Raw genomic sequence first — 26,685 nt, 5'->3', positions numbered from 1 at the left:
TGCGTATTTCAACATCAAAATAAGGGATACATTGCTGCAAATGCAATTGGTCCCTGAAGCATTTGCAGACAAATTCTTAAAAACCAAACCCAAAACATTTAACAAACACAAAGCCAAACATAAAACACACATCTCGCAGCTATTCACATCAGTTATATACAAACAATTTGATACAGCTAGGTTACTCACTTTGTTATCTGTGAGCAAAGAAAAAACACTCCCTCTCTCCCTGCCCAAAGTACAGCTGGCACAGAAACTGGCACAGCAACAAAAGATGAAGAACCCTAAGCTCTCCGGAAGAGTTTCCCACGCATAAGAACAACAAAAAAGTGAATATACTTAAAAAAGGAACAGGGAAATCAGGAAGAAAGTTATCATCCTCTAGAAAGACAATGGCATGGGGACAATAGCAGAAAAGAAAAAGAAAAAACCCCAAAAAAGCAGGTCATTAGGTGAGGCTAAATCCTCGTGTCTTTAAAGGTGGAGACTACACATCTGTGAGGAGCCAAACTCATTGTGACAATATCAATTAAATCATTTTATTCCCCATCCCATACTCCCAGTTACAACTGATCACAATTACAGGGCAGAATGACCTGAAATACCCATATTTGCCTAGGGAAGCAAAAGCTCCCATAGCCCAACACCACCACGTGCTCAGACACCCGAGAACACGGGCTGCACCAACGCTGTCCCCAACCACAACAAACTTGGAGTAAGCAGTGTCAAGGCAGGACTGTTTGATGACCTGGCAGCGTTGCTTTCTGCTGCTAAAAATAGGGCAGCAGAAAATAACGTCTCTCAGGATAAGATGGGCCTCTCACCTGTTCCTCAAGTAGTACCAGGTACATGCACCACCCTGGGTCTGAATTGGGAAAAAATTCCCTTTTTTTTTTTTTTTTTTCCCCTTAAGCTTTGGAAGAGGCCGGTCTACCAGCTAGATCAGTTTCAGGTTATTTCCATGGATAATCTAATCCTTGAAGTCTGAAAAGCTTAACCTTGGCAAATAAGAGATCGGACTTGAACATTAGCTTTACTGGACTGACAAGAAAGCACAAACATTAAGAACGTCACTCACTAGCCTGTCACTTTTTAAATAATGTAATAGTCCGCAGTCTATCACCAGCATTTCAAAGGCTATCTGGCCTAACACAAACATTCAACTTCCACAGCTAAAAAGACGAATATACCTCCAGTGTAAAAGGTACCATGCAAAGCGTGCCCAATTAGAATAGCTAGTGCTTTCCTTTCATATTTCATTACAAATTAAGACATTGTTAAGGTTACAAATCGCTAAGCATTTAGTTTTGCAGAAATCTGTTAGGTGTCATGATGTGCAAACATGCCAAAAATTCTCATCAGGCAGCACAAGAAAGCACCGAGGAGGAGCGGTGCACACAATTGCAATCAAATGTACCTCATCGTCATAACCCCCCTCCTCTGACTCAATCACAAAAGTCCCTACATCAGGAATCGCCACCTCTACCACTCGCTGGTTAGGAGCTGGTTGAGCTGGGGCATTATCAGAGCTCTGCAGAAGAAAATCATTATCAGTATGTGTGGGGGGAAATAATCATCAAAAGAAAAAAAAAGATAAAATTAGAGACACGCAAACTGACAGGCTGATCAAGTAAAATTATGTGCACTGCTGAAGTTCTGAAAAAAATTATAAATATCACTTATAATATCTAATTACTTACAGTTTCTTAATTGTTTAAGCAGTACATTTTAAAATTAAGCCATGATTATTAAAAACATTTCATTTGTCCTTTATTCACTAATTACATCTCTACAGGTTAGTATCCAGTATTGCAACTCTAACATCCATTACAAATTTAAGGCAGTTGTTAAAGGATGAGTCTGTGAACCACCACTTCTTTTCATATATTTAGTAATTTTTTTGTGGAATGTAACTGAAGTATCTGATGAATTCATACTAATGGATGGCAACAAGCCAAAGGCTAACATTTCCTGATGCTCTGGGAAAAAAAAATACAAAAAAGCCTCTAGCAATTAAGATATATTTGAAAAAAATATTTAAAGGTGCATTACATTCAACAGATTTACTTTTTTAGAAAAGTAATTCGACAAAATCAGGGGAAGAGTACGTCAGTCGCTGAAATTCTTGCTGTGTTAAAGTAAGTTTTAAACAACAACAGAGGCAAAGCTCAGCTCCTACGGTCTGTCATTGTATAATAGCCAGTTTACAACATTTGCAGAACTTAAACCTTGACTCTAATCTAAGCAGTCACAGAGTGCCATACTACTTATTCTGCAACTATTACAATAGTCTCATTTTTTAACAAAGATTCCAGAAACACGTATAGGATCTATCTACACCCAGCACCGTATAAATATAGAGGAAGACTGTGCAGAGGGTAGGGAAAAAAAAAAGACAAAAGGGGAGAAAATGGACATAAATGATCATGTGGTGACTAACCTACAGTCCTGTTTGTTACATGTTCTGATGTTGGCTTTCCTTCTTTTAAAATGGACAAACAAAAAGTGGAGGAAAGGAACATATGCCTGCATGTCAGAATGCATATGGAAGCAGAATAATGAAAAAGCATGCTGATACACTGAGAAGGAAGCACAATTCTGCCTAAGTTAAATTTGGGTATACAGAGAGCAGCTTTTAAACATTAAGAGAGTACCTTCAGATTAGCTAGAAATTGGCTTTAGATTCTAACAGCTGAAATACATTTGTTTCTAAATAAAAGAGCTTGCATGGTTTGGGGGTTTGTTGTTTTTATTTTTAAAGAGCCATCCACCTTGTTGCAGAATAATGCAGAGGAAATATTGGAAAAGACAACCGGCATCTGCCTCATTAAGCCTATCATGTTGTTCCCCATGTGGTTCCTCAACCACATCTTGTAAAGTCCTAAGGCTGATCACTGTGTAAAATGTCATTAGCCTAAAGTAAAACACTTGATCCATGGAATCAAGTCCAAGATTTTTCCACATCCCACCGGCATGGAATCCCACAGACCCTAGAATGAGGACAGCATCAAGCAAGACATTTTATCATGGGTCTGGTAGCTTCATAGCTACCCCTTCAGCTGGGGGTAACTCATATTAAACAGGCTCCCCCTAAGCTGTTCTGTATTCTGAGAACTCAAGGAAGTCAGATATGCAGTAGCCTAAAGCATTAGCGGTAGAGCATCTTTTCGTCAAGGGTTAGATTAGTTTCCCTGTTGGCTTTGATTGCAGTTTAGCAGAGAAAGCCTGCTTCTCTGCCCTCCTGACACCACAGGAGAGAGGGATGGAAAACACGTCGGGTGTAAGAATCAACGATTTCTCACGTCATTTTCAGAGGCTCACACTTTCCTCTTGGCCCCAAAGATATCTGGGGCTAGGGTGCTTTTGTTTAATGAGGATTCATACCTGAACTTAGGAAGCACGCTTGAAATTTTGCGCAGATCTAAATTGTTCGTATCTCTAGTGGTTATTAGGGGTGCCTAAGGAAGCTATTCTATACATTTCGTATGTTTTATCCTTACGGATACAGTTCCGAGACAGATGCATGTATTGCTTTAAAGGCACTTGCTTTTGTGACAAATACATTGGTCATTTATCTATATACTTACAGGGAAGCAAAAAAAATTTTCTGGAAGGAAAAAAGCCTGTTAAATATTAGTTTCATTAATAACTCATGAAGTAGTCAATTTGCAATTCCTCTTAGTATTTGTAGTATGAAGTGAAAACAGAATCACCCAACACTAATTCTTATAACCATTTTAAGATAATATATGCATCTGATGAACCACAAAAAAAATAATTTTCACCAAGTTGTGAATTTGCATTAAAGCTACAGAATACTGTTGAAAAACCCCTTATTTTTGAACGTTACTTTAATTTCCATAGGTCTTTCAAGGGAACTAAATTATAATCTTATATTTCTCAGATAAAAACCTGAATGTTTAAATCAGTATTTTTCAAGTCTTTTACATGGAATGTCAATGTTTACTCCTCAAAAATAAATGGAGCCATGTACCATTTTGAAGAGATGGTGGGCACAAACATGATTGTCATTTGAAAAATATGCTGTACGTTCCACAAGTACTTTAATTGCATAGAGGACATCTATCTTAGTATTTTTCTTCTACTACACCCGTTACTGCAGTACACACTTTCTGGATGGACTTCAGTGTTGGACAGTCCCTGAAGAAATAGTAATTTTCAGTTCAAAGTTTCCACACACACACCCTTTTATCAGCTATTGTATCGTTTCCACTTGCAAAATAAAAGCAAAAGAAGTATTTCAAGCTTCAAAATATCCTCACCGTATCCATTATAGCTTCTGGACCTCTATCTTCTTGTTCAGCTAAAGCTTTATTGATTGCTTGTACAGAATCTTCTTTTAAGTGCTTTGAAAGATCAGTTCTTGATGGCTGTTCTAAATATTCTGGTTCTCCTGCTTGAACTTAGTGACAGAAATAAAATAACAGTTTTGTGTGTTAACATAAGCATGAATTCTGAATCGATTACTTTTATTTGGATCACTGTCTCATAGATAAGGTAACCTACACAGAAAATGCAGGGTAGGTCACACCACTCACAAGCACAAGTTTACACCAGTCTGTGTCTCAGGTCATTTTGAACACTTTCATATAAATGGACCCATGATTTCATAACAGGGACAACAGACCTGTCCTGTCTATAGACCCATTAAGGCTCTCGAGTGAGGGGTGTTCATCAGTCCTACAGGGGACGACTGAGAACAAAGATGAGATTCTGCTGGGACTTTCTGCGGCATACAGACCCAATATATAGAATGACCTACAGCCGCTTGAGTGCCAGATGTATTTTTACTTTGCAAAATAATCAACACATTATATTGTTCTACCTTAAGGGAAATCTCAAAGTCTTCCCACTTGAGGGCAATAAAATTGATTAGCATAGTGTCTTATATTCCTTACATGATGAAAGCAAATTTTAGCAGATAAAACATTCATTTAGTATGTTCCATAACTAACAAAAGAACTAAAACCAGTCTCAAAAGTATATGTGGAGTCAAAACATAGAAGATAAAGTCACTCTCTACAGGGTTTGCAAAATGTCATTAAATCACTGCACTTTTTATGTTCAGTTTGTAGTCATACAGTTCTGAGAATATACACTCAGTCTTAATGACTCAAATATAACAATGAGAACATCTGGACAGCAGTCTCACTACACAAATCCATCATGTCATCTTTCGCATAATGTGCATACAGCCTTCTGCAATGGAGCAAAAAGGTGGATGTAACCTAAAACCTTACAGGTTTTTCTGTGTCAAAGCAGGCGTATGTTTTTTAGTCAGATTGCCAGTGGTCTTTATTAACTAGGTTCCTAACAGCATCAGCCTCACTGTTGCTGTTCACAGCCTTTTCCAGTTTTAACACCCTCATTTTTACATAATAATTTCTTAGAGTGGGCCTTACTATCGTTAACTCTATTCAATACATCACACCAAATAAATTATTCTTCTCTTCACATCTAAATTTTGTCCTAATTTAAAATAAGAAGGTAGGTCGTCTACTCAATCACTCAGAATTGAAGACTATACATCACTTATGGATTAATAAATTCTCAAAGCAGACTGGTGAGACCTGTTAATAATTACCTACCTTAAAAGGCCAAAGTTCCTATGGGAAAAAGAATTAATTTAGTAAAAGCTAAGCACAACTGGGAGGGAAAAGGCGGAAGAACTAACAAATAATGTTTTTTCTTTAAATAAAAAATAAAATGCAGAAAAACCCCGACAGACTAAACTTCAAGTGCAGTTACCTTGGCCAAGTAAATAGTTATAATTTAAGATTACACAAATTAACTTTTTTGCCTTTCTTAAGCTGCAAAACAATATATACAAAACCCAGTGATTTTTGGTTCTACTGCTTTTACAAACAGGCACAAGAAGCTAACCTGGAGCAGGTGAGGGTGCTGGTGCCCTGGGTATCTGAGATAACAACTTCTCCTGCTGTGCTTTCTGAGCAAGTTCTGCATCCCATTCTTCGAGTTCTTTTTCAAAACGTTTATTGTCTTCCTTGACGTAATCCCTTAGATCAGAAGGCAGCGTGTCCATTCCAACAAGGATCTGTCCCGTTTCTTTGTTAAACTCCTCTGCAGTAACATGAAATATAAATTTCAGAGAAAGAAAGAATAGGGGAAAAGAAAGTATGTTCAACAAGTTTCCTCAAGTGAATTACTGGAAACATACAGTACACCACCAAAACCCCACAAGTATATTACTTTTAACTGGTTTTATTATCTGTCAGGCACTCGTCTGCTACTGAGATGCATGGCTACTGCTCTTGTGATCTTTGAGTTCTACATTCTTGGGCACCATCAGGTCATTGCCATTTTGAAAGATGAGCCTTTTGGGCCATGAGCACCCTAAGATTGTGAACATTCAGAAAAAAAAAGTCACAGAAAAACCCACCATAGCTTGATTACATTACTGCCACATGGAGTTGGACACAACTCAACTTCCCAGCAGAAAAGGAGAAGGAGAATGGGCCTACGGGGATTTGGGAAGTCAACTGATAAGAACACCAGCTACATGAAGTAACCTTCCTTTTTGCTTCGAGAATGGTCTCTGCAAGAGTATCCCAGATGCTGGGGGATCAGTCAGCGGTAACTGTCCCCCAGCAAGCAGGCCTCAGACTTAGAGTGGCACAGCCACCCTACAAGGGCCCATAAACCCTGCGGCTGCAAGTCCACTACTAATCTGGCAATCGAGAAATGTCAAGGTTAATATCGGTTCTCATTTAAAAACTAAACAAATGCACAGTCTAGCTTTCCACCCTATGAAAAGACAGGAACATGAAAATTATCCACCACCTGTTATTGAATCTCTGGCCATTTTCACAGTCAGCTCCCTAGCCACCACTATCAGGCCCCACAAAACTCATGCTAAGGGATCTTTGCCCTCCTCCAAACACTTCCATACATGCCTTATAGTTACATACTAATACATGACCCAAAAAAAGATTTCCCAATCCATGTATTAGTTTGGTTTAATGTGTCGTTGGTAGGGCTAAGTTATTCACATTTCAATATACTGCATAAAGCTTCAAGTTTCCATGCTCCAGTAAAGTTCAGAGTTCTGAAGCTTATGAAAGAGCAGCTACACGAGGATTTTAATGTCAGGAAGGTAAATTTCTGTATTTTCATATTTCTGTTCTAATCTTCAGCGAGATGACATCTCCAAAATTCTGAACATGTGATCACCTGGCTAAAATGTTTAAAAACTAGCTTAGTTTACAAATAAACTTAATTTATTTTGCTCTCTTAATAATGCTGAAACACTGGCATTATCTTTATTAATCTAAAAGTTGACGAGCAATTGTTCCACCCACAAAAACAATCTGACTGTCAGTTACGAGCATAAATAGAGCTTTCAATAATTATTAAAACCATTTCAAAAATCTGGAAATCTATCTGAAAGAAGCTCGCTTTATCAATGTATTCAGCTATTCTATATCATGCAGAAAACATATCCATAATATTACCTTGTATCAAGTATTGTTCCTTATCATTGATATACATTAAACAATATGCACTGGCATTCCTGTAACCACCGAAAGAGTCCCGTTCCAACTCTTCCCAAGTTGACTTTGTCACAGAAATATCATTGTATTTCATCCATCTGTTCTGGTGATGGTCATAAATATATGCCCAGTAGTGTCCTGCATTAGCTTGACCTTCATGAACTAGCACAGCATGCAACCTATAAGGAACCTTAAAAAAAAAAAAAAAAACAACAAACAAAAAACAGAAACTACAAAATGTCAAACTCTCCTTGCCAGCATTTAGTTCCTACTGCCTACTAGCAATAATAGCTACATTAAATAAAATTCAACAAAAAAGTTACACAGGATCAAAACACGACAAAGAGGAAAAATAAAAAGGTAAAACTAGCAACCCATTAAGCAAAAGGACTTTGAACTATTTTACTTACCACTACTAGTAAAGAGATGTTAAAAACATTAGTGAGTCTATAGCATAAATGTCTACTGTGCTGCCTTTACTGCCAGGCATCCTCTTTTCTTAATTCCTTAATATTCCTGCTTTCCTTGTATTGACAAATACCATTAAATATGTCAGCCTTGAACGTCTACGGTTTGCTCCAGTTCTCACCTGGTAAACTTGTCCTGAAGTTTGGAAAGGCATATGCAAATTCAAGGTAATAAACTCTGTGCTTTCTACGTGCCAGTAAGAGAGTTTATTTAAAGGAATATCTGGGACTTGAATACTTCCATTACCCAGAGGTAAAATTCTTACAGTAGAATGGGAATACAACTGTTTGCCGCTATTTTAAACTTATCAGTAAAAACATTGCTAAGAGAAGGATGGAACACATGAAGAGGTCCTCTCCTCCTCCTGAGGCAGAGAAGGAAGATACCAGTTTCTAGAATCAATGCAAAAAGCATCCCAGGTTACATGTGTTCATCGACAAGGAAGAAGAACAGGAAACTTAGTTTCTACATAAGTAGTTGGAAAGCTGAAGGAGAAAGCAGAATGAACGAGTGCTTCCTTCCTCACAAGTCTTTTAAAAGCATCTTAGTGATCGGTTCATTTTAACCTGCTGAAACAGCACATGCAACACAAAAGGGAAAACTGATCTTCCCTGCTATGCACAGTATGCCTGAATGACAGCAGCTTGGCTAGGATGAAAAAAAATGAAGCCATCTTTTACTGGTGTCACAGTCTGGACTGAAGATAAATTGTCTATTTAAACATAAGGTGTACTAAATATTTGTTGCAAGTATCATTTGAGCACCACAATAGTTAGTAACCATAAATACATATGAAACTATTACTTGAGGAACTCCTTGAAGTTATTTTTAACCTGGTCATTCTCTTCCAGGCTATATGCAAGTACTGGCGATTTTGCAACCCCCCCTTGAACTGTAAAGCTGGCTGACTGCACAGCAGCTGGAATCCAACAGACTGTCATCCCAGAGACCAAACCGCACTGTAAATCTCCCAAACACAAGAAGTATACACAGAAGAAATCCTAGCAAGTCCTTAAATCTGAATGCTCTGGGGTTTTTAACATCTGTTATCAAAACAGTGTGAAAGCCTTCCTAAAATTATTGCAAGCCCATGCATACGCACATGAAAAGATATGCAGATCCTGATTAAAAAAAAAGTGAAGTCTCTTTAGACTTCGACAATAAAATTTCCTCACCTTAAAATAGGGCATTAAAACCCCAGGTGAGTTTAAATCATTTTACTTAAAACCATGCTAACTGGGTCAGCTTGAGGGCGCCTACCCTTTGCGCCAGCTCTGCAGGACCGGCTGTGGGTCGTCCATGCTGAGCTTCCAGGACGGTTCCCCAGAGGTCTGTGGCTGGGGACAGGCAAGTTCAATGCCAACAAGCATCTCTTGCGATAAGCCATTATATCCACAGCAATTAACGGTACAGGGCAACACAACAAGTAAATAGTTGGCATTAAGCTTCTTAGCTTACACGTGCTACTCATGGAACAGAAATGGAGCTTTACCACTCTTGTCACATGTAGCTACAGAACAGATCTATCAAAGCTGGTATGTCAAAGATGAATTCCCACAGGAAAAACTGGTGTGTCTCATTTCCTCACAGCAAGTTCACAGAAGGAAGGAAATACTCCCATAAGCAGCTGATAAAAATCTATTCATTCGGGACATGACAAAATAAGAATTTCGGGAATATATTTCATATGACAATTTGACAAGGGTTTTATGGACAACTGTAGTTTCCTTAGAATCAAAAGGGGACACAAGGAGAAGATTAAGAGCTTCTTAAATAGTTCATACAAACACTAGGAAGTATCCTGCAAATACAATACATTTTCCTTAAAAAGTCTAGTTTTATGTGCCTGGACCTTATCGACTCACAAGAGAAAAGCTTTCAGCCCTGCCACTGTATCATTCAGGGGAAAAGATCGATACTGTGAATCTGCTCCCAGAGAATGGGGCAATACTCAGCTATCCACTCGCCCAGATGCAGAGCCAGGCAGGGGGAAAGTCGACAGCTATATGCACCTGCCTCCTTCCTACTGTGCCATAACACCCACAGGACAAAACCAGCTGAGCTGCAGAAGGGCAGCCTTTGCTTCCAGCCTGTGATTTCAGATGCGTTCAGTACCTACTTGCTCCCTTTCAATCACTTAACACACACCACTACTTTCAGGCATGGCACAGGAACTCCCTCTACAAATCTATATACCGTTTTCATCCTCCTCCATTTCTGGAATTCTGTTTCAAAACAAAACCAAAAAAATCTAGTCTACATTACATAAATCTGCACTAGGACAAAGCGTTTTACTAAGTAATCTCCTTTTTCCATTGTAATGATTGCTGACTAATATATTTGCCACCCAGAGGTATTTCCTCTTATAACACCTAAGCCAACACAGGTAGGCTATTTGGATGCGAGATCACCAAATTACTTAATTTTACTGTTAGATGACATGTAGCCTGTAGCCTTCCTGTTAGAACACAAGCATTAAAGAAAAAAAAAAAAAAAATGCTTGCCAGTAGCAAGCTTAAAGAAAGCCATCTAGGCAAGTCTGTCTGAAATCCTTAACATCAGAGCTCAGCTGCCAGGAACTCTTACAAGCCATGTACAAAATGAAAACGTACCTCAAGGAAAACTGTAAGCTGAACAGATCTTACTTGGAAGGAAAATAGTTCTTTTTACTAACAGAAAGTAACAGAGGAAGAAATCCTTAACCTTAAAACCTGTCAAAGTGAGCAAACACGAGCATGTGAACATAAGAAATACCAGAGGAGCCACGACTCCGTAGTAAAGCATTCTAAAAATGCTGTTCAGATTACACAGCATGAGAATCTCCCTAAAAGGCAACTTAGTCTAATAGTCAAGTGTGACTGGTACTAAATCTAGACAGAGTTTTAAAAAAAAACAAAAAACCAAAACAACACCGCCACCCCTCCACTAGCATTATTAACTGCAAATTAAAATCAGGAGCCTTGAATTCCCAACTATTAGCATGGAAGTCGCAATACACAATGGCAATAAGCATCAAGTATAAAAATAATAGTTTTTCGCGTCTAATGCTTCACCATCTTAAAGCCATAAGATAACCTAGCAATATGGTCAAATTGGGGTGATAAAATTTTGTTGTGTTATACAAAAGCTGAAGTTCTGCATTCAAGTCAAAAAAGTGGATCAGATACAGAACATATTTGGGCTTTTCATCACAAAGTTGCTTAAACTTAAGTATGTCACCTGTAAAATATTGTAATGCTGTCTTTCATCTGACTGTGCATAATAGAAAGGTTTGCAAAACCCATTAAGATTTTTCCAATGAAATTTCTCGAACCACTATATATAATTGTTGTATACTTGCTCTATTTTCAAGTATCTAAGAACTTTTATTAAAGTGAAAAAAAGTATCTATTTTGAATTATCTCATGCAGCAGTTGTACTTACTTGGACCATTGTTTTGTCAGAGTACATCAGTTCAATTGTCCGATGTATTCTAGATATACTTTCTTGTAAATCTAAAAGAAAAATAAAGAAAGAAGGTCTCTTCCATGAGGCTGCATAATTACACATGGCTACATCTTTCTTTCATCTCATTAAAAGCCAAACAAGGGTATGTTTCACATTTGGTGCATCTGTTTATCTACCTACATGCCAAACACTAAACCTTCTCGGATGATAAAGTGGAGAGAGTGATTCATTATACACTGCTGCTTGTTTCCTAGAGCTCAGCCAAGCCCACCCCTGCTGGAACAACTACTTCCCTTGTTTCCCACAGAGCAACAGAATAGACCATAAGCTCCACCGACTCCAAAAAGCCTCTGCTCAGAAATTTGCTGCATTTTCCTTTATGGAAGGGGTCACTTTACCATAAACTCCCCTGCAGAGCACCAAGTCACAGCATGGGCCCAGCCACTGTCACACTGACAGCTGAGACACGTCTGCAGAGATGTTATTCGGCATGGATCCCACCTCTGTTTCACTCTACTCCCCTCAACGCTACACACAGAAACCGGTGTGGAAACACCTGTGTACGCTTCACTCAATGCCCAGTTTGCATCTTCAGTTTACATACCTCCAGTCTATACGATCTCTGACTTCCCTTCCTATGTGCTAGAGATAAGTTTGGAAGTATGAAACAAGCAACTCGGCACACACAGGGACATTAAGGCCATTTCCCCCAGTTCCACAAATCCTTTCCAATGGTAAATGCATTCTCCAGCTTGTGGCATTACCTCTAGTGTCGTTCTCTACTTCAGTCCTCCAGCGATGTAAACAGCCTTCTAGGACAGACAGCTCTTCCTCAGTGATGTGCCTTGGTGCCGGATGCATTGGCAGATCAGGAGGAATTCGTGATTGCGTGAATGGTTTATGTATTACTGATCTTTGTACAGGAGATGTGCTTGGAACATCTGAAGATGAAGGCCCCTGTTGCTCTATTGTGCTGCATTCATTCAGAACATGAAATACAAAAATTGAATCATCATGTATACAAACTAAAAGCTACATCATAAAAATAAGCTTTTCATCTGAAAACAAATTTTAAAGGTAATAATTTCCTACAGTGCAATCCTACAGCATCAATATGGAATTACTACATAACTTCTGAAAACTTTGTGGTGTATTACATTTTAGCACAATAACAATTCTGGTTGCCATTACCAACGATAAAGGAATTGGATTGGTCAAGCCACAGTTTGCTTTACTTGAAATGCTACTCAACACATTCAGATAACGTCATACAAGTAATCACTGTGGTTTGAAACGTTTACTGCCAAACTGCAGAGAGAAAAATTGCAGCAGCTTGTCTTATGGCCCATTGACCATAAAATCCAGTAAATACAAGTTCTGTGTTCAATAATTTCTTCATGTCTTATGTCTAGCAGACTTTCTTTTTCCAGTCGCCTACCTACAACTTAACTGAACAACAACAGTTAAAGGACCTCTGATATTTATGGCACACTGGAAAATTTAGCACCAAGCCATCTAAACTTGTTCCAAATAAGTCTTGCAACTCAAACAGCAAAGTTGCCAACTTATGAGAATTCTACAAGAGCAGCAAAATATTAAAAATGAAAATCTGTTACAGATTTTTCTCCTCCCATGAAGACCACCTATATATAATCCTGCACATAAAGGAATCTGAAGTTCTAGCCAGCCACTGTTTTTTTAACTTTGTGTGGCATCATGATACAACCTGAGGAACTTGGATTCTTCAGAAGTTTAGAAAGTTCTGAGAACATTAAGAGCTGACAATGTCATTCCACATAACATGCTGTTGTGTTTTTACAGATTGACAGAAAAGTCATAATACTTACATTTTTACAGAACAAACTTCCTACACAGGACTTTGTTCAAAGTATACTACTTCTGATATTGCATTTCAAGCAAACAGTAGTATCTTAAAAGTTTGCCTTCTCTTATCAATCATGATGATTTCTATTGGCTTTATATCAGCAAGATGTCTGAAATCTTTTGAAGGACTTTTAGACTCATTTACTTAACTTCTCTGAAGTTAACCATCTTGACTGGACCAGAACCTAGAACCCTACTTTCCAATTGCAATATAAAAAGCTCTGTTATAAGCTGTTAGTGTCTACCTAGCCAAACCTTATCCTAAGTTATACCCTACTTTATTAACTGTTACTAATAGTTACTACTAGCTTCAATAATGAGAACATCAGGGAGGTCCAATAATGTTGTTACTTTGGCTAGTCTATATTTAAAAAGTCAGACTGTTAGGTTCCTGACAATCTCAGTCAGAAATGTAAGCAGCAAAGCAGCAAAGGAACTTAACTCCCAGGCAAAAATTAACAGATAAAGCAGACACAAGAAACCTTGAAGCTCCACAGAACATACATGCTGCCCAAATTCAGATTCTTAAAACACACTTGGGAAGCAGTGGCCTCATCAGATACTGTGTCTATTTGGAGTTGTAAGTGGAATTCTGCTTGGTTTGAAAATGGTTAATTCTCCACCTAAAGACATTTCTAGAAGTGCATGAGAGAAACCCAGATTATTAACATTTTGGTTTATTTATTTAAGTCTGTCATGCTGAAAAATAGTTCCAGGAAGAGAGTAGAAACCTTATGCTATACCCCTCCGGAGATGCCTAGTTGTATTAACCCAGTGAACGAAGAAGCTAAACTTCCTCCCCTCTCTCTCAGCAGGTGGGTTTGCACTGAGGGCATGACCGGCCTCTCACCTTGGGAGAGCAGGAGGCAGCTCTTACCTGGGCGATGTCTGAGCTGGCAGCGTGCCGCTGGCAGGGGCACTAGCACCCAGGTCATCGACGGGAGATGTGCATACCGGCTTGCTGGAGGCAAACTCCAAGGCATACTGCAGGACATCTACCAAGGGGAATCGTTTAGGACCAGAACCATAGCTTAAATATCTGTTAACCATAAAACATATTAATGCCATGACTCACATATACAAAAAAAAAAAAAAAAAAGAAGGATTTTTTTCTGGCTGACTGCAATTAAGTAAAGCAAGCCTTTCCTACCACGTTTCATGCTCTAGAACTACCGTGCTTATACACAGTTTCCAAGGAAAACGGTAAAAGAAAAGAGATATAGCAGGGAAATTTAGAGCAAATAACTACATGCAAAGTGCATAGTTGAAAGGAGTTATTCTATGTAGCCCATAATATTACTTGCATTTACACTGGGAACAGTTATCTATAGTACCGTTCTAATCTCTGCTGTAAAACTGTGAGGTACTCTTTGAGTCTCTTGATTTCATCCCGTTTAATTCTTGTTATTTCTCTGTTTTTGTGCATATACCTGTAAAACATGAAAGTCAGAGATGTCAGCCCACAGCACTCCAACACTGAAACCGAGGTCTGTACCCATCAGCCATGCTGCTTAATACTAGGAAAAACTAATCCTCTTTAGAGCCTTGTTTTACCTACAATACATTAAGCAGTAAAACAGAACTGAAGAAAATGGTAACCCCATTAAGCCCCCCCTTCCACAGCTTTCAGAAGATGCTTTATACCCAGTGTCAAAAGCTCTGTTCGTACCACGGATGCGTCTTGTAAATGAATAGGAACACATACTAGAAAGCTTCTAAATTAAGTGGTTTAAGTAGCAACCACACAGCAATACTCCTGTTTCGTTGTTTAGGCTCACAAACAACATTCAGCATCTAACTGAAAGCCAGGTATTTCACCTCTACATGTAAGAAGCATGCACTGATGTTCAGAATCATCTTCAATCCATGCAGCCTATGTGGAATACCATGAAATATATGACTACTCATCTGCATTCCCAAATGGATTCATAAACAGTGTGATTTTTCAGAGTATTTTGCTTGTGTACACAACTACCTAGCAATAAATTAAAGACTGAAGTGTAAGCAGGTTTTGGCACAGAGTAGCAGTAGGTCTTAAATTGTTATCTATGTGTATTTTCTGAAATACATGAAACCTATGAAAATTATAACTTGTCCAGCTAGAAGAGAAATTTACTGTGATTTAAACGAGTGTAAGGCGCACCAGGAACCTTACCAAACTCGTGAGGTTTAATTCATATTCATACTAGGACTTTGTTGATAATATTATACTGTACCTGTCCAGATACAAAATTGGAGGAAATTCTAATTTGTTGTGTATCTTCTCTGGTCTCCCCAAAGCCTGATTAAACTCAAATCTTGATAGCTCAAAAGTTAAGACAGGAGGAAGCTCAGTGAACCAGTGCTGAACAAAAGAAAAACAGAAAACCCCACAATGAATGCCTTCCAATAGCAGAACTTTAGAAATAATGTTACAATACCTGCAGACTGACACAGCTATGGGAGAGACTGGTTTTAGAGGGTGGATCAGCATAAGCTTTCCGAAGTTCCCATCTTTCGCCTTCACTGCGAACACAGACCATTCGTCACCCATGCTGCATCAGAGCTTTGCAACTCCTCTATCGCTATCTGCGTCAAAGCAGAGCAGGCAGGAAGGCGTCTTCCTTTCACACTTCTCTCGCTCGTACTAACAGCGGCCTACGCTTGAACCTACCTGCCTTGCCAACTGGCCTGTTCTCCTTTAACTCTCGAAGGCCACTGAAAGAGTTGTTTAGACTGTATCAAGTGCTCTTCCCGCTAGTTGCCTCAGACCCAAGTTTCTGACCCTTTCATTCACCTGATATCACTCAAAGTCTCTAATGACCTCCTCTGAAGCAGCACCAGCGAGTACTTTGGGCTGCGTCAGACAAGCTTTCTCAGCGCTGTAAAACTGATACTTTTCCTTGAAATCTCCTCCGTACTAACAGCCTCTCCTGAAGTTTCTGCTCATGTCTCTGATCACTGCTAATCCGTCTATGGACCAACCCATGTTATCATCACCTTATCTTAGCTTGCTTTGTGTATTCAGTAGTGGTCTATCCTTAGTCCTCATTTTTTTTTTCCTTACATACTTCACTTCTCAACTACATGACAAATTCAGCTCCAATTCCAGCATCAGAGTCCCTTTTTGTCTCCCCACTCTGCAACATAAAAAACACAGTCTATCCATTTAATATGTATTGGGTGTCTAACCATCAACTCAAGCTTCCCTGATTGCAGCGGACACTGTTGTCACACATTTCTGATGTCAATGCCCACAGCCTGGACGTGGCATTTGACTCGGGGCTCGCTTCAAGTTCTCCTACCCAGCCAAATGTCTTGAAAAGGTCTTTTCACACAATACCTCCAGGACAGCCTTGTCTTCCTGTGCTCACGGCTAAAATTTGGGTCTAGGTTCTCATCACTCCACATCTCAGTGCCATGTTTCCTCTCTTCTCGCCTTGCCCGGCCTTAGCACACGTAGCCTTGTCACACTAACATTTCCAGGATGTTGCTGAATCTTCCCAGTTCATTGCCTTCAGCATCACTCCTCACATCTGTTTACATGCAAAATAAGCTGCCTTCCCTTTTCTTGCCTATGTCAGCCTCCACTAACCACCTTTTCAGTTTTAAAGGAGACAATCATGACTTCTCTCTTGCAGCAACTTCACACAGCAGTAGACTTCAATGCTAAAGTCAGCAAAGCCACACCACAACTCTTCCCCCTAAAAACCTTTTATTGCAAGGCCTCCAAACCACTTAATGATGGCTAGGCTGCTGATGTGCTGAAGTTCATCAGCCATGATGCTGACAAACGTTATTTTCCCCACACTTCTAACTCCAGGTACGTGCATTGACCTCCATCTTCTCTTGAATTTGGATTTAAGTTCCTTGGGACAGGGAATGTTTCTTTTTTCTGTTTGTATGTTAGCTTGGTTGCTGACTCCATGGCTGAGGCTTTTAGGCATCGTGATAACAATAATTAATAATAATAAACAAGCTAAATACCCCATTAGAAGCAATAGTGGGAACAAGGAAGAAAAAAATCAGAATGTTATTTTCAGGATAAAACGGATCTTTCAACACATGCAACTATCACATTAATATTATTCTCTTTAAGCTTTGATATCTACCAGCTCAGACGAATGCCACTTGAAGTCTTTGTTCAGCAGAGACAGATTTCGTTAAAACTACAAGAAATTCAGCTTCCTTCAGTGCTTCCAAACCTTACAATGCACTGTGATAACTTTGACGCATGATGTTTAAGCAACTACTAACAGCAGCAACCACTATAAATAAGTTACTTCAGTTCAGGGAAATATAACCAATTTACTTGGGCACGGTAATAAGCCAGTGATGTTTTTCTAGTTAGGACTTAACACGTTACCTTTCTCGTTTTGCCACTGTTGTCAATCTGTCATATGACTCCTTCATTTCCATCTCCACATCCTAAGAGGCCAAGCTGATTAAAACCCTGACAGTTTCACAGAACTCAAAGCTTAACACTCTAGCGCCGTACATGACTATCCTTCTGTTCCCCATAGCTTCCTGACATCACAGGTTAAAAAAACCCCCAAAAACAAAACAAAAAAAACCCTCAAGTCTGACAAGTCAAGCATTTATAACTGAACTGACATTTTATGCATGAATGCACATGGGTTTTAACTGCAAGACAACCTTCAGTTCATAAGATGAACAATAGTGCTCTTGTAGCAGGTACGTACAAGATTTTACTTTGCATAAAGAAATTGAACTTTGGGTTGCACAAAGATACTTATGAGATTTTTTTTTTTTCTTCCAGTTATATTTCAGGAAACATGCTCGTTGTAGGAAGTCATTTCTACAAATAAAAAAACTTGAAACATCCTGTGAAAGAACACATCCAGTAAGATGCGTAAATACATTTGATAATGCTTGTTAACATCTGATTTGGTTGATCAATATTTGATCAACAATAGCTGACTAGAAAAAGGGACTGCAAAAGGGATGCTATAAAACTTTTGTTGATAGCACAAAATCAGAAATACAACTTCAGACTGGACAATTTCAGTGTGAATCACTAGGCTTAGTAATTAAACCCTGTGTGTATGTCGATATGATTAAAGGGAGCAAAATTTCATTACTGCAAAAGATTGACATCAAGGAAGAAACTATACCTGAACATTTTACTTAAGTAGAAGAAACCTCCTAAGATTTCACATGTTTAAAATAACTGTGATAAAACACGAACATCTGTGTAAAGAGAAAGTAGCTCAGCCTTTACAGGCAACGGGGATTCCCATATTTCCACATCAATAACCCACAGGTTAGTACAGAGAGCTCTGCCAGAGAAAAATGCTGGGCATATACATGCATGCCAGCAATAAGAGGGGACGTTTCAGAGCACGCCCTCTTGGTTCTACAGCCACCATTGGTCCAACTACCTCTTTTCCCTAACCTCTCCCTTCTGCACAAGAAATCTCATTCATCACTTCATCCCAACACCATACACTGCATACCCCACTTTTTAGTGGAGCTCCATCTGAATCCCTCCACCCATGCCTCCAGCATGCTCTGACATTTGTCAGCCTCCTGCTCTAGCAAGAGCTCTCCTGGGAGGAGCAGCAGCCCACGGAGCAAGCATTGGCTGTCCACCACCACAAGCAAAGAGGAGGAGAATTGCCCACCGTAGGGGGCAAAGAGGAGGATGCTGGGAAATGTCAGTAAAAAGGGGAGAGGGGAAGAAGGCTAGGGTGCTGAGGAACGACAACAGAGAGGCACAGAGGAATAGCAACAATGCTCTAAAGCAATGGTCAAACGCACAGCTTGCACATGCTGTTTACAGCATAGCACAGGGCTGCAAGTCAGTCAGAGCAGTGGTCAGCTACCATAGGACATCAAACCCATGACCTCCCTGGAGATCAAATATCAGCAACAGGTGGGAACCAACCTGTGCCAAATCTCTGTAAGCACCTAATTGTGCCAGCTTTTAATAAGTATGAACTTCGTATCTTATGAAAAATACGAAAAGGTGATACTCCGGATACTCCAAAAGAGATACCAACCCCAAACTAACAAGCCAATTATGCCAGACATCAGAACCTGCACAGCATAAAAACCAACCATGAACCCTAATGAAAAATAAAGAGCACTACAACACCACCCCCGAGAGAAGCCCACAGGAGCACTTAACTCACCTCCTGACCAGACTTTGCAGAATTTTCTGAATGCAGAGATTCAATTTCCCCTTCAATCATTGCAGCTTCTAGGCACTCATGCAGATCTTTAAAGCCATTAACTTGGAGTGGATACTGGCCAAACATTTCTGTGTTTTCAAATTTTTTACCTTCACATAAGAAATTAAACAGGTAAGGTTTTAGGAACAAACATTTATCTTTTAAAAAAACCTAGCAATCCTAGGTCATCTGACCTACACTACTGCACAATACCCACATTTTCTTATTGAACAATTCAATTGTATGTATGAAAACAAGTTAATCAAAAAAGTCACTTGAATGTAATACTGAAAATTACGGCATTTTCCTCTTCAGCCCATTTTTTATATTGCTTTTGCAACTATTAGTAATAAGCAAAACTCAAAATGGCTTGGCACCACAGATGTATGGGAGGTTTTATACATATTAATCAAAGTCCTCCTCCTGCAAATAACAGCTTAGTAATACAATCCTACATTGTATCAGCAAAGTCAGTGGAATTGCTGGTATGAAACAGCCCTTTGTATAAGTACATTTTGCAAAAATAAACCACAAAAGAGAACATTCATGATTTCTGTCCTGAAAACAAAATCATAATTTGGTAACAGTGTATAAGGATGTAAGCTCAAACATGAGGAGAAATATGGGTGAGAAGCGATTTCAATCTACAATTTCAATTTATTTCATCCTAAAGTCAGTAACAAGTCTTACATCCACCCGTTTCTTTTCATTGGTTTGGTTTTTACATCTCCTGAGTTAAGATGAGAATGTGAGGGATGAAAGTACCCGAATGCAAAGGAGCAAGCATGCTAGCTAGTAGCAAGGAATCTGCAGAATGATTTTGAAATCTGACAACAAATCATTAGATACATTTCCAGACCGAGGAACAACCTGGAAGCCATTTTAAAGATAATAGCTGCTTCATTAAAATGCATCTCAGGAGTCATTCACTCTCGGGATGGGAGATGGAATCACCAACATTAAAAATACTTTCACAACTGCTGGCCTCCTGGAAATAGAGCGCTCTGCAATTCTGCAGAATTACTAACTATATGCAGATAAGATAAAGGGAAGCTTGTGGTACAGTCTCTTCCTCCTCAGTACTCTCTCCAACACTGCCCTTGAGCAGGTTTCTACTGACTTGTTTTCAACGAACTGTACTTTTAAGAGCGTAGAGTTACCCATACCAGAAATTCTGCAGAAGAAAATGCACAATTGATTAAAATTAATTGAAATTTTAAATTGCATTAAATGAAGCAGAGAGAGCGTGAGAGACTAGCTCAATGAAATACAGTAAGCTGCCTTCCATATACCATTAGTAAGTGGCAAAAGTGCCCTGATGATAATTTCTTGCAAGCATTTTTGCTCAACATCTCACCCTAACTTCTACTGCACTTAAGTACATACGCTCGACTCCTGAAAGTTACCAGAACAGTCTTTCTGGGCCACTGCAGCTCACTACATTTACCTTCAGTCTCATTCTCAGGAAAACCCTTTTGTCACAGACCGAATGCATATTTTCCAAGTGTACTTCTGCAGAAGTAGCTAAAATGCCACAACTGCATCGTTCACCTGTGTACTTAGACAAGCACTGAACAGAAACGAGCACAGAAGTCCAAGTAAATTCACATGCATACCTTCAAGTACACCTACTGCTAGAAATCGTCCGTAGAACAACTCCACCATTGGGTTCTTTGGTTTCTCTCCATCCCTGAAAACAGAAAGCGTGTTAGTGCAAAAAAAAAAAGAAAAAATCAAACACAAAGCTACAAACTTCTATAAAACTATGAGCAGAATATTCTGAATTCAATATGGAAATGCTGCCTATTTTACTCAGTTACTGTTCATTAAGTTTTGTACTTGCCTCTAATGACAATAACAATGATTCACATATTTGCGATGATAAGTATATTCTGAAAAATAAGTTTCAGAAGTGCTTCATTCTAGGAAAATTTATGTAAATCAGATTCTATTCGTGAGTGATTAAACTGTATGAAACCCTTGTAAAAAACTATTTCCTGCAACACTCTAGAAACAATTATGTATTCAAAAGACATTATGTCTTTTATATACGATGAGTATTTACTTCTGAGAAGTATGATGAACATTTTGATGAGAAAAAGCAAACCAAACAACCAAAAATCCACTTCTCACTGTATGGCTGAAAAAGATCCAACTCGGTTGGATACAGAGCTGAGGGGGGAAAAAAAAAAAAAAAAAACCAACAAAAAAAACCACAAACTTACCTCTCTTCTTCAGCTTTAATTTGGAAGGCATCTTCTAGCCAATCTAATAATTTGTGTGTAAATTCACTAACATCTTGCTGTTGAAAAATATAAAATGAACAGTATGTCTTCACATATGTAACAGAACACAATGAAGTGTCACCTTACAAGATCAGTACAGCAGTACTTCCCCCCCCAAGAGCTCCAAAAATCACACTATGTTTAAGACTATGCCATGATTTCTTTTTTTATGGGTGGCTCTTAGAGCACAGTAAGGCTCTGGTGTTCCTCAGCCATTACACTGTCCTGTGATCCTTATTACTTGGGCTCAGCTTTCATACCATGCTAGTCCAAAGGCATCTTATGAATTCCATTGTTCAAACCCTTTGGTATCTAACAAGTGACTAATACTACTCTCATCAAGCACTAAATTCAGCATGTTGTAATTAAACACCTTATCCACATAACCTCATGTGGGAAAAATAAAGCACCTGAAGAAACAAAGCATTTCTCAGACAAGCAAAATATACCCACTGTGATTTAGGCAAGTATCCTGAATATGAATGTTAGGACCCTCCAAACCAATATCTACACAGACAAATAGTATACTGGGGCTGTAGCAGCCCTGGATGTACTGTTAGATCAGAAGAATAAAGCTCTTTCAAAAACCACAGACTTAGAAGCTAAGCTAAACCCTAAAAGCAAGAATGGGGAGCTATTAGCTAGTTTCTAAAATAATAGGAAGAAAGGGTACTGAATAAAATAGTCATGCTGTCCAGAACTATTTTTTTTTTAAATAAAAGTGACTAGAGATCACATAATATTAGAGAAAAACCTCAAAGACTGTGATAATTAGAAGTTTCTTTTCTGTGGATATTTTGAATTTTTGTTGTCCATTTTAAGTATTTCCTATTGCCAGATGACCATATGAAAACATGCATAAGCTTGAATAAAAATACACAGAAATCACCTGTTGGGAATCATTTGATTTAAAAGCATCTTTAAGGATTTCAACCGCTCTTGATGGGTCAACATATTTTCTCTTCGAACCAACTAGGAGTGCAAACAGGTACCTCAATTCACGCATGAAAGGCAGATTCCTATGTTCCTGTATTTGAAGAAGAATTAAAAATATTTAACAAAGTGGTAACAAAAATCTGTTTTACAGAAGTATTAAACATATTCAACAAGGTGGTAAACTTCTGTTTTACAGAAGTGTTACCCAATGAACTAAGTGTATATCCAGCCAATCATCATAATAATATATAAGCTTACTTGTAGTACTACCAAGGTAGTGTTGCATGCCTTTTACTTGTCAGTTTTTACAAAATAATGTAGTTCTCTGGGAAGAGTTACATTTCAGAAACTGAAAGCTCCCTAAAACCACATCTAGATGCACCTGTTTGACTTGAAATGGGGCTGAACGGACAAGTGGACAAGCTGCATTGCATTTAAGACAGAATTGTTGTTCCCGAGACTTAAAAAGCCTTAAGTAATGCACTGCAACAACATGCACTGGTTTTATCGAAATTAGTATTCCTCTATACCTCTAGCAGAATTTCTTGTGAGCCTACACACTGCCTAGTACCTTTTTAAGCATATATTTTACTGAAGACTAAATTTATAAAGTGTACACAAGTCATTATTACTTCTCTTGACAGAATTAAGAGAAATAGCCTGCTCTCCTTTCTACCTATTTTTTTTACGTATAGTTCATGGGGAATATGGAGTTCTTTTTCTGGTTTCCAGGAGAGAAGCAGAAGAAATACTTTCTGCCTGTATAATGAAAAGCGAGGAAACTGAAACACAAATCCATCATACCATAGATTAAACCACAGGTTACAAATGCTGTGGAGATTGGATGTCACTCATACTCCTGAGTGGATAGCTGACAAATACTTGTGAAATTAAAACCCATGTAATATCCACTTGTGTTTAGAACAAAGCATCATTCGAAGGCAGCACAGATGTCAGATGCTGGTCAAACTGGAACTACTTGATGACAAACTATTTCACATGCTCATCAAACAGCAGACTTGTTTAGGCACTCCTATGTCAATCCAGTATGTATAAAGCTTTTTGTACATAAAGTCTCTTATTTCAGCTTTAAAAACTGTGTGTGGTGAACTGGAGTATGTTCTGCATAATACCTAAAAAAGACTTCTAGTCACACAAATTCCCAAGTTTTACTTGCTCTTCTAGTAAACCTTGCAAAACACCAGCCACTTATAAACGACATTCACAAAAAAGGCTGAAGACTTCATCAAGTGCCATCCTAATTCAGCATTACATCATCATAATTTAAGAATAAAATCAGTTTCCCATTTACATATTTAAAGGACAACAAGAAGGAAACAAATTGCAGAAGTGATTTTTCTTCTTACTATTTTCATAAAGTGATCTATTAAAAAATGAACAGAATTTGAAGTTTAGATACAGATATGTTCTACCAACATGCTTCAATACCAGTGATAATTCATATGCATAATACAGATGATTGACCACGGAACAGATCTCACCTTCCTTTTGTTAAATCTGAAGTACATAGGCAGTGAGTACTATTGCATTACTTATCCAAATTTATACTACTAATCTGGCTGAGTTTTAAGCATATTTGTAGCTTTAGATTGAACAACTAGCTACTGATGTCAGTAGGATTACTCAGAACACATATCTCTGTAAAGCCTATAAAAGTTCTCTCAAACTAGAAAAATCCTTGTTTTTTTTTTTTTTTAAGAAAGCTCAATTTAATGCATTAGGGATGATCCTTGACCAGATTATGTGGGCATTACCACAAGAAATAGTGATTCTCATTAAACAAAGCCCAAAATCTTCAAAAGGATGTGAGCCAGTCCCCAAGACAAGGTATACAGTTCCACAAAGGACTTGCACATTAAAACAAAAGAGCTAAAGTAATCACAGCATAGCATACAGCTCTCAATTTTAAAGCATACTGTAGGGGTGACAACACAAAGAGATTAAAATCAATTTTAAAATAAAAACTGTCCGGAAAGTTCATAACCTAAAACATTCTCTATTTTATCATCTATCCTGGCTGCATAAATAATTTCTTAATACACTGATGCTGGAAAAATCTATGATTAAGAAATGCTTCTAAAGCAATCTATGTGTTTAATACATAGCAAACATTCATTATTGTCAATCAGTATACCAGGACACTGGCATAACAATAATGTTGAAACAGGGGGAAGGATGGGCTAACCTGCAGCACAGTAACCCACTTCTGATAACAAAACGTTTCCTGAAGATATCGTTGAGGCCAAACATGGAGCTGGCCTCACTGCGTACAGTAAAAAATACCTGTTCATGACAGCAAGAGGCAAGAGAACTGGGAGAGCAAAGAGGCTACAGTAACTACAGAGAACCACCTTTGTTCTACAGAGGCAAGGCGAGGAACACGCCAAGGAAGAAAAATTAATTTCAAATGAAAAAGAACAAAACCAGATGGGAGATTTTAAGCATATGCCCAAGTTTACAATCCAGAAAAACAAAGTCCAATTAGCTAAAGCAAACAGGGTGGGTTGTTTTTTGTTTTGGGATTTTTTGTTTTGAAGTCAAAATTTATACCAATGACTTCTGGATTAAAAATTTTACATGCCAAATTATTAATAGCATTTGGATTCAATATATTAATAGGAAAGAACAAAAACGCCCCACTATGCAAGATCCCCTGATGTACAATCGCATGCTTTAATTCTAAATAAGAGATAGTCATGACCCTAGCATTAAACTCTACTTTCCACCAACTGCAAGTAAACCAAAGTCTTGAAAATCTGGCATTATTAAAACTTGGTCCTTATTAGCAAGGAAATTTGATCCTAGGGAATGTCAGTCACATACAGTACTTAATACTAGGTTAAAAATAAAAACCAAAACAAAACTAACTTGAGATAGTTTTAAAACAAGTAAGCAGATGGAAGTAAATTCCAGGGCTTTTTTTTTGTGAACTGGTAGCTTATATTAAAACTTTAAAACAATTTGCCTCCACTTGCCTTCACCTTATAAAGAAATAAAAGCACCGTATTTGGGGGCACGCATGCTTATTTCTTCTATTTGTCTAAGTTCCAAATAGCGAAGCGATCTCTTTTCCTAAATTCTCCCAAAAACATATTTCAACACTAAGCCAATCCTTTTTCAGCTGTAGATAAGACAGACGAGTACATCAATTAATAATGTTGTTTCATTCTGGAATTTAAGTTAACAAAGGAGAGGATACAAACTATTGCCAGAGATTCTTACTAGCAGGCTTGCAGAAGGCAAGGTTTCTGCACAAATCCAGATATTTGCCTGGCGTCACACCATTTCACACAGCCTTAATATTGTCTGTCATGGTCAGTATTTCTAAGAAATAGCACTTTGGAATTGCTAAAGGCATTCGGCTGCTAGTGTCAATGCTTGGGCAAGATGATTTTCAAAGACAACAGCTTTCTATTATCTATTTCATACCACCTCCTAGATGCCAACTGCTTTTTACATCCTGAAAAATGAAGGTAAAGAAGTCTGAGTACTGGAGGATATTTCTAAAACAAATTATATGATGAATAATGAAATACCAGGCAGAAAGTCAATCTAAAAAAAAAAAAAAATCAAAAAATAAATATTTCAGCACAACTCTTTAGTAAAGCATGACTTTATCCTGTCTGTCTTACTAAAATACACTGTCCCATCACCCTCTTGTGACATGTTCCCAATACTACCCATGTTGTATTTGCACACCATCTCATGACCTAATGCAAACATTTTTTAAAAACAAAACAAAAAGCAACCACCAAATAAGTGACAACTTGCTCTTTGAATGGGGCAGGGAAGAAATTATACAGTTCTGACTGAACATGCAACTTCCTTTTATGGTACACACCTAGAGGTTTAGAAAATGGACACTATCTTCTCTGTTTTCTTTTGCTTTTTTAATTGCAGCTCTTACTTTTGCTAGTGAACATTCCAGTCAAGCCTGAA

General features: G+C 38.3%; 1 protein-coding gene across 4 annotated transcripts in view; it reads right to left on the bottom strand.

The window, feature by feature from the left end:
- Positions 1 to 26,685, bottom strand: part of USP25 (ubiquitin specific peptidase 25) — a 94,627-nt gene that overhangs the window by 13,230 nt on the left and 54,712 nt on the right. For 3 of the 4 annotated variants that reach the window (XM_087756336.1, XM_087756337.1, XM_087756340.1), the window contains 13 exons: positions 22,679 to 22,816; positions 21,730 to 21,806; positions 21,121 to 21,194; positions 19,466 to 19,614; positions 15,548 to 15,675; positions 14,666 to 14,761; positions 14,209 to 14,370; positions 12,212 to 12,420; positions 11,424 to 11,494; positions 7,494 to 7,722; positions 5,905 to 6,102; positions 4,284 to 4,423; positions 1,418 to 1,531 (listed from right to left, as the gene is read on the bottom strand). In XM_087756336.1, coding sequence (XP_087612462.1) covers positions 1,418 to 1,531; positions 4,284 to 4,423; positions 5,905 to 6,102; positions 7,494 to 7,722; positions 11,424 to 11,494; positions 12,212 to 12,420; positions 14,209 to 14,370; positions 14,666 to 14,761; positions 15,548 to 15,675; positions 19,466 to 19,614; positions 21,121 to 21,194; positions 21,730 to 21,806; positions 22,679 to 22,816 — 1,785 coding nt within the window. The remainder of the gene's footprint in view (positions 1 to 1,417; positions 1,532 to 4,283; positions 4,424 to 5,904; positions 6,103 to 7,493; positions 7,723 to 11,423; positions 11,495 to 12,211; positions 12,421 to 14,208; positions 14,371 to 14,665; positions 14,762 to 15,547; positions 15,676 to 19,465; positions 19,615 to 21,120; positions 21,195 to 21,729; positions 21,807 to 22,678; positions 22,817 to 26,685) is intronic. The other variant, XM_087756339.1, reaches the window with a different exon arrangement.

Source organism: Nipponia nippon, unplaced genomic scaffold (assembly GCF_047370975.1).
Source record: "Nipponia nippon isolate SJK-2023a ecotype South Korea unplaced genomic scaffold, ASM4737097v1 scaffold_2, whole genome shotgun sequence".
Classification (NCBI taxonomy): domain Eukaryota; kingdom Metazoa; phylum Chordata; class Aves; order Pelecaniformes; family Threskiornithidae; genus Nipponia; species Nipponia nippon.
The sequence above is the reverse complement of the archived record's forward strand: the minus strand, read 5'-3'. Positions and strand labels throughout refer to the sequence as shown.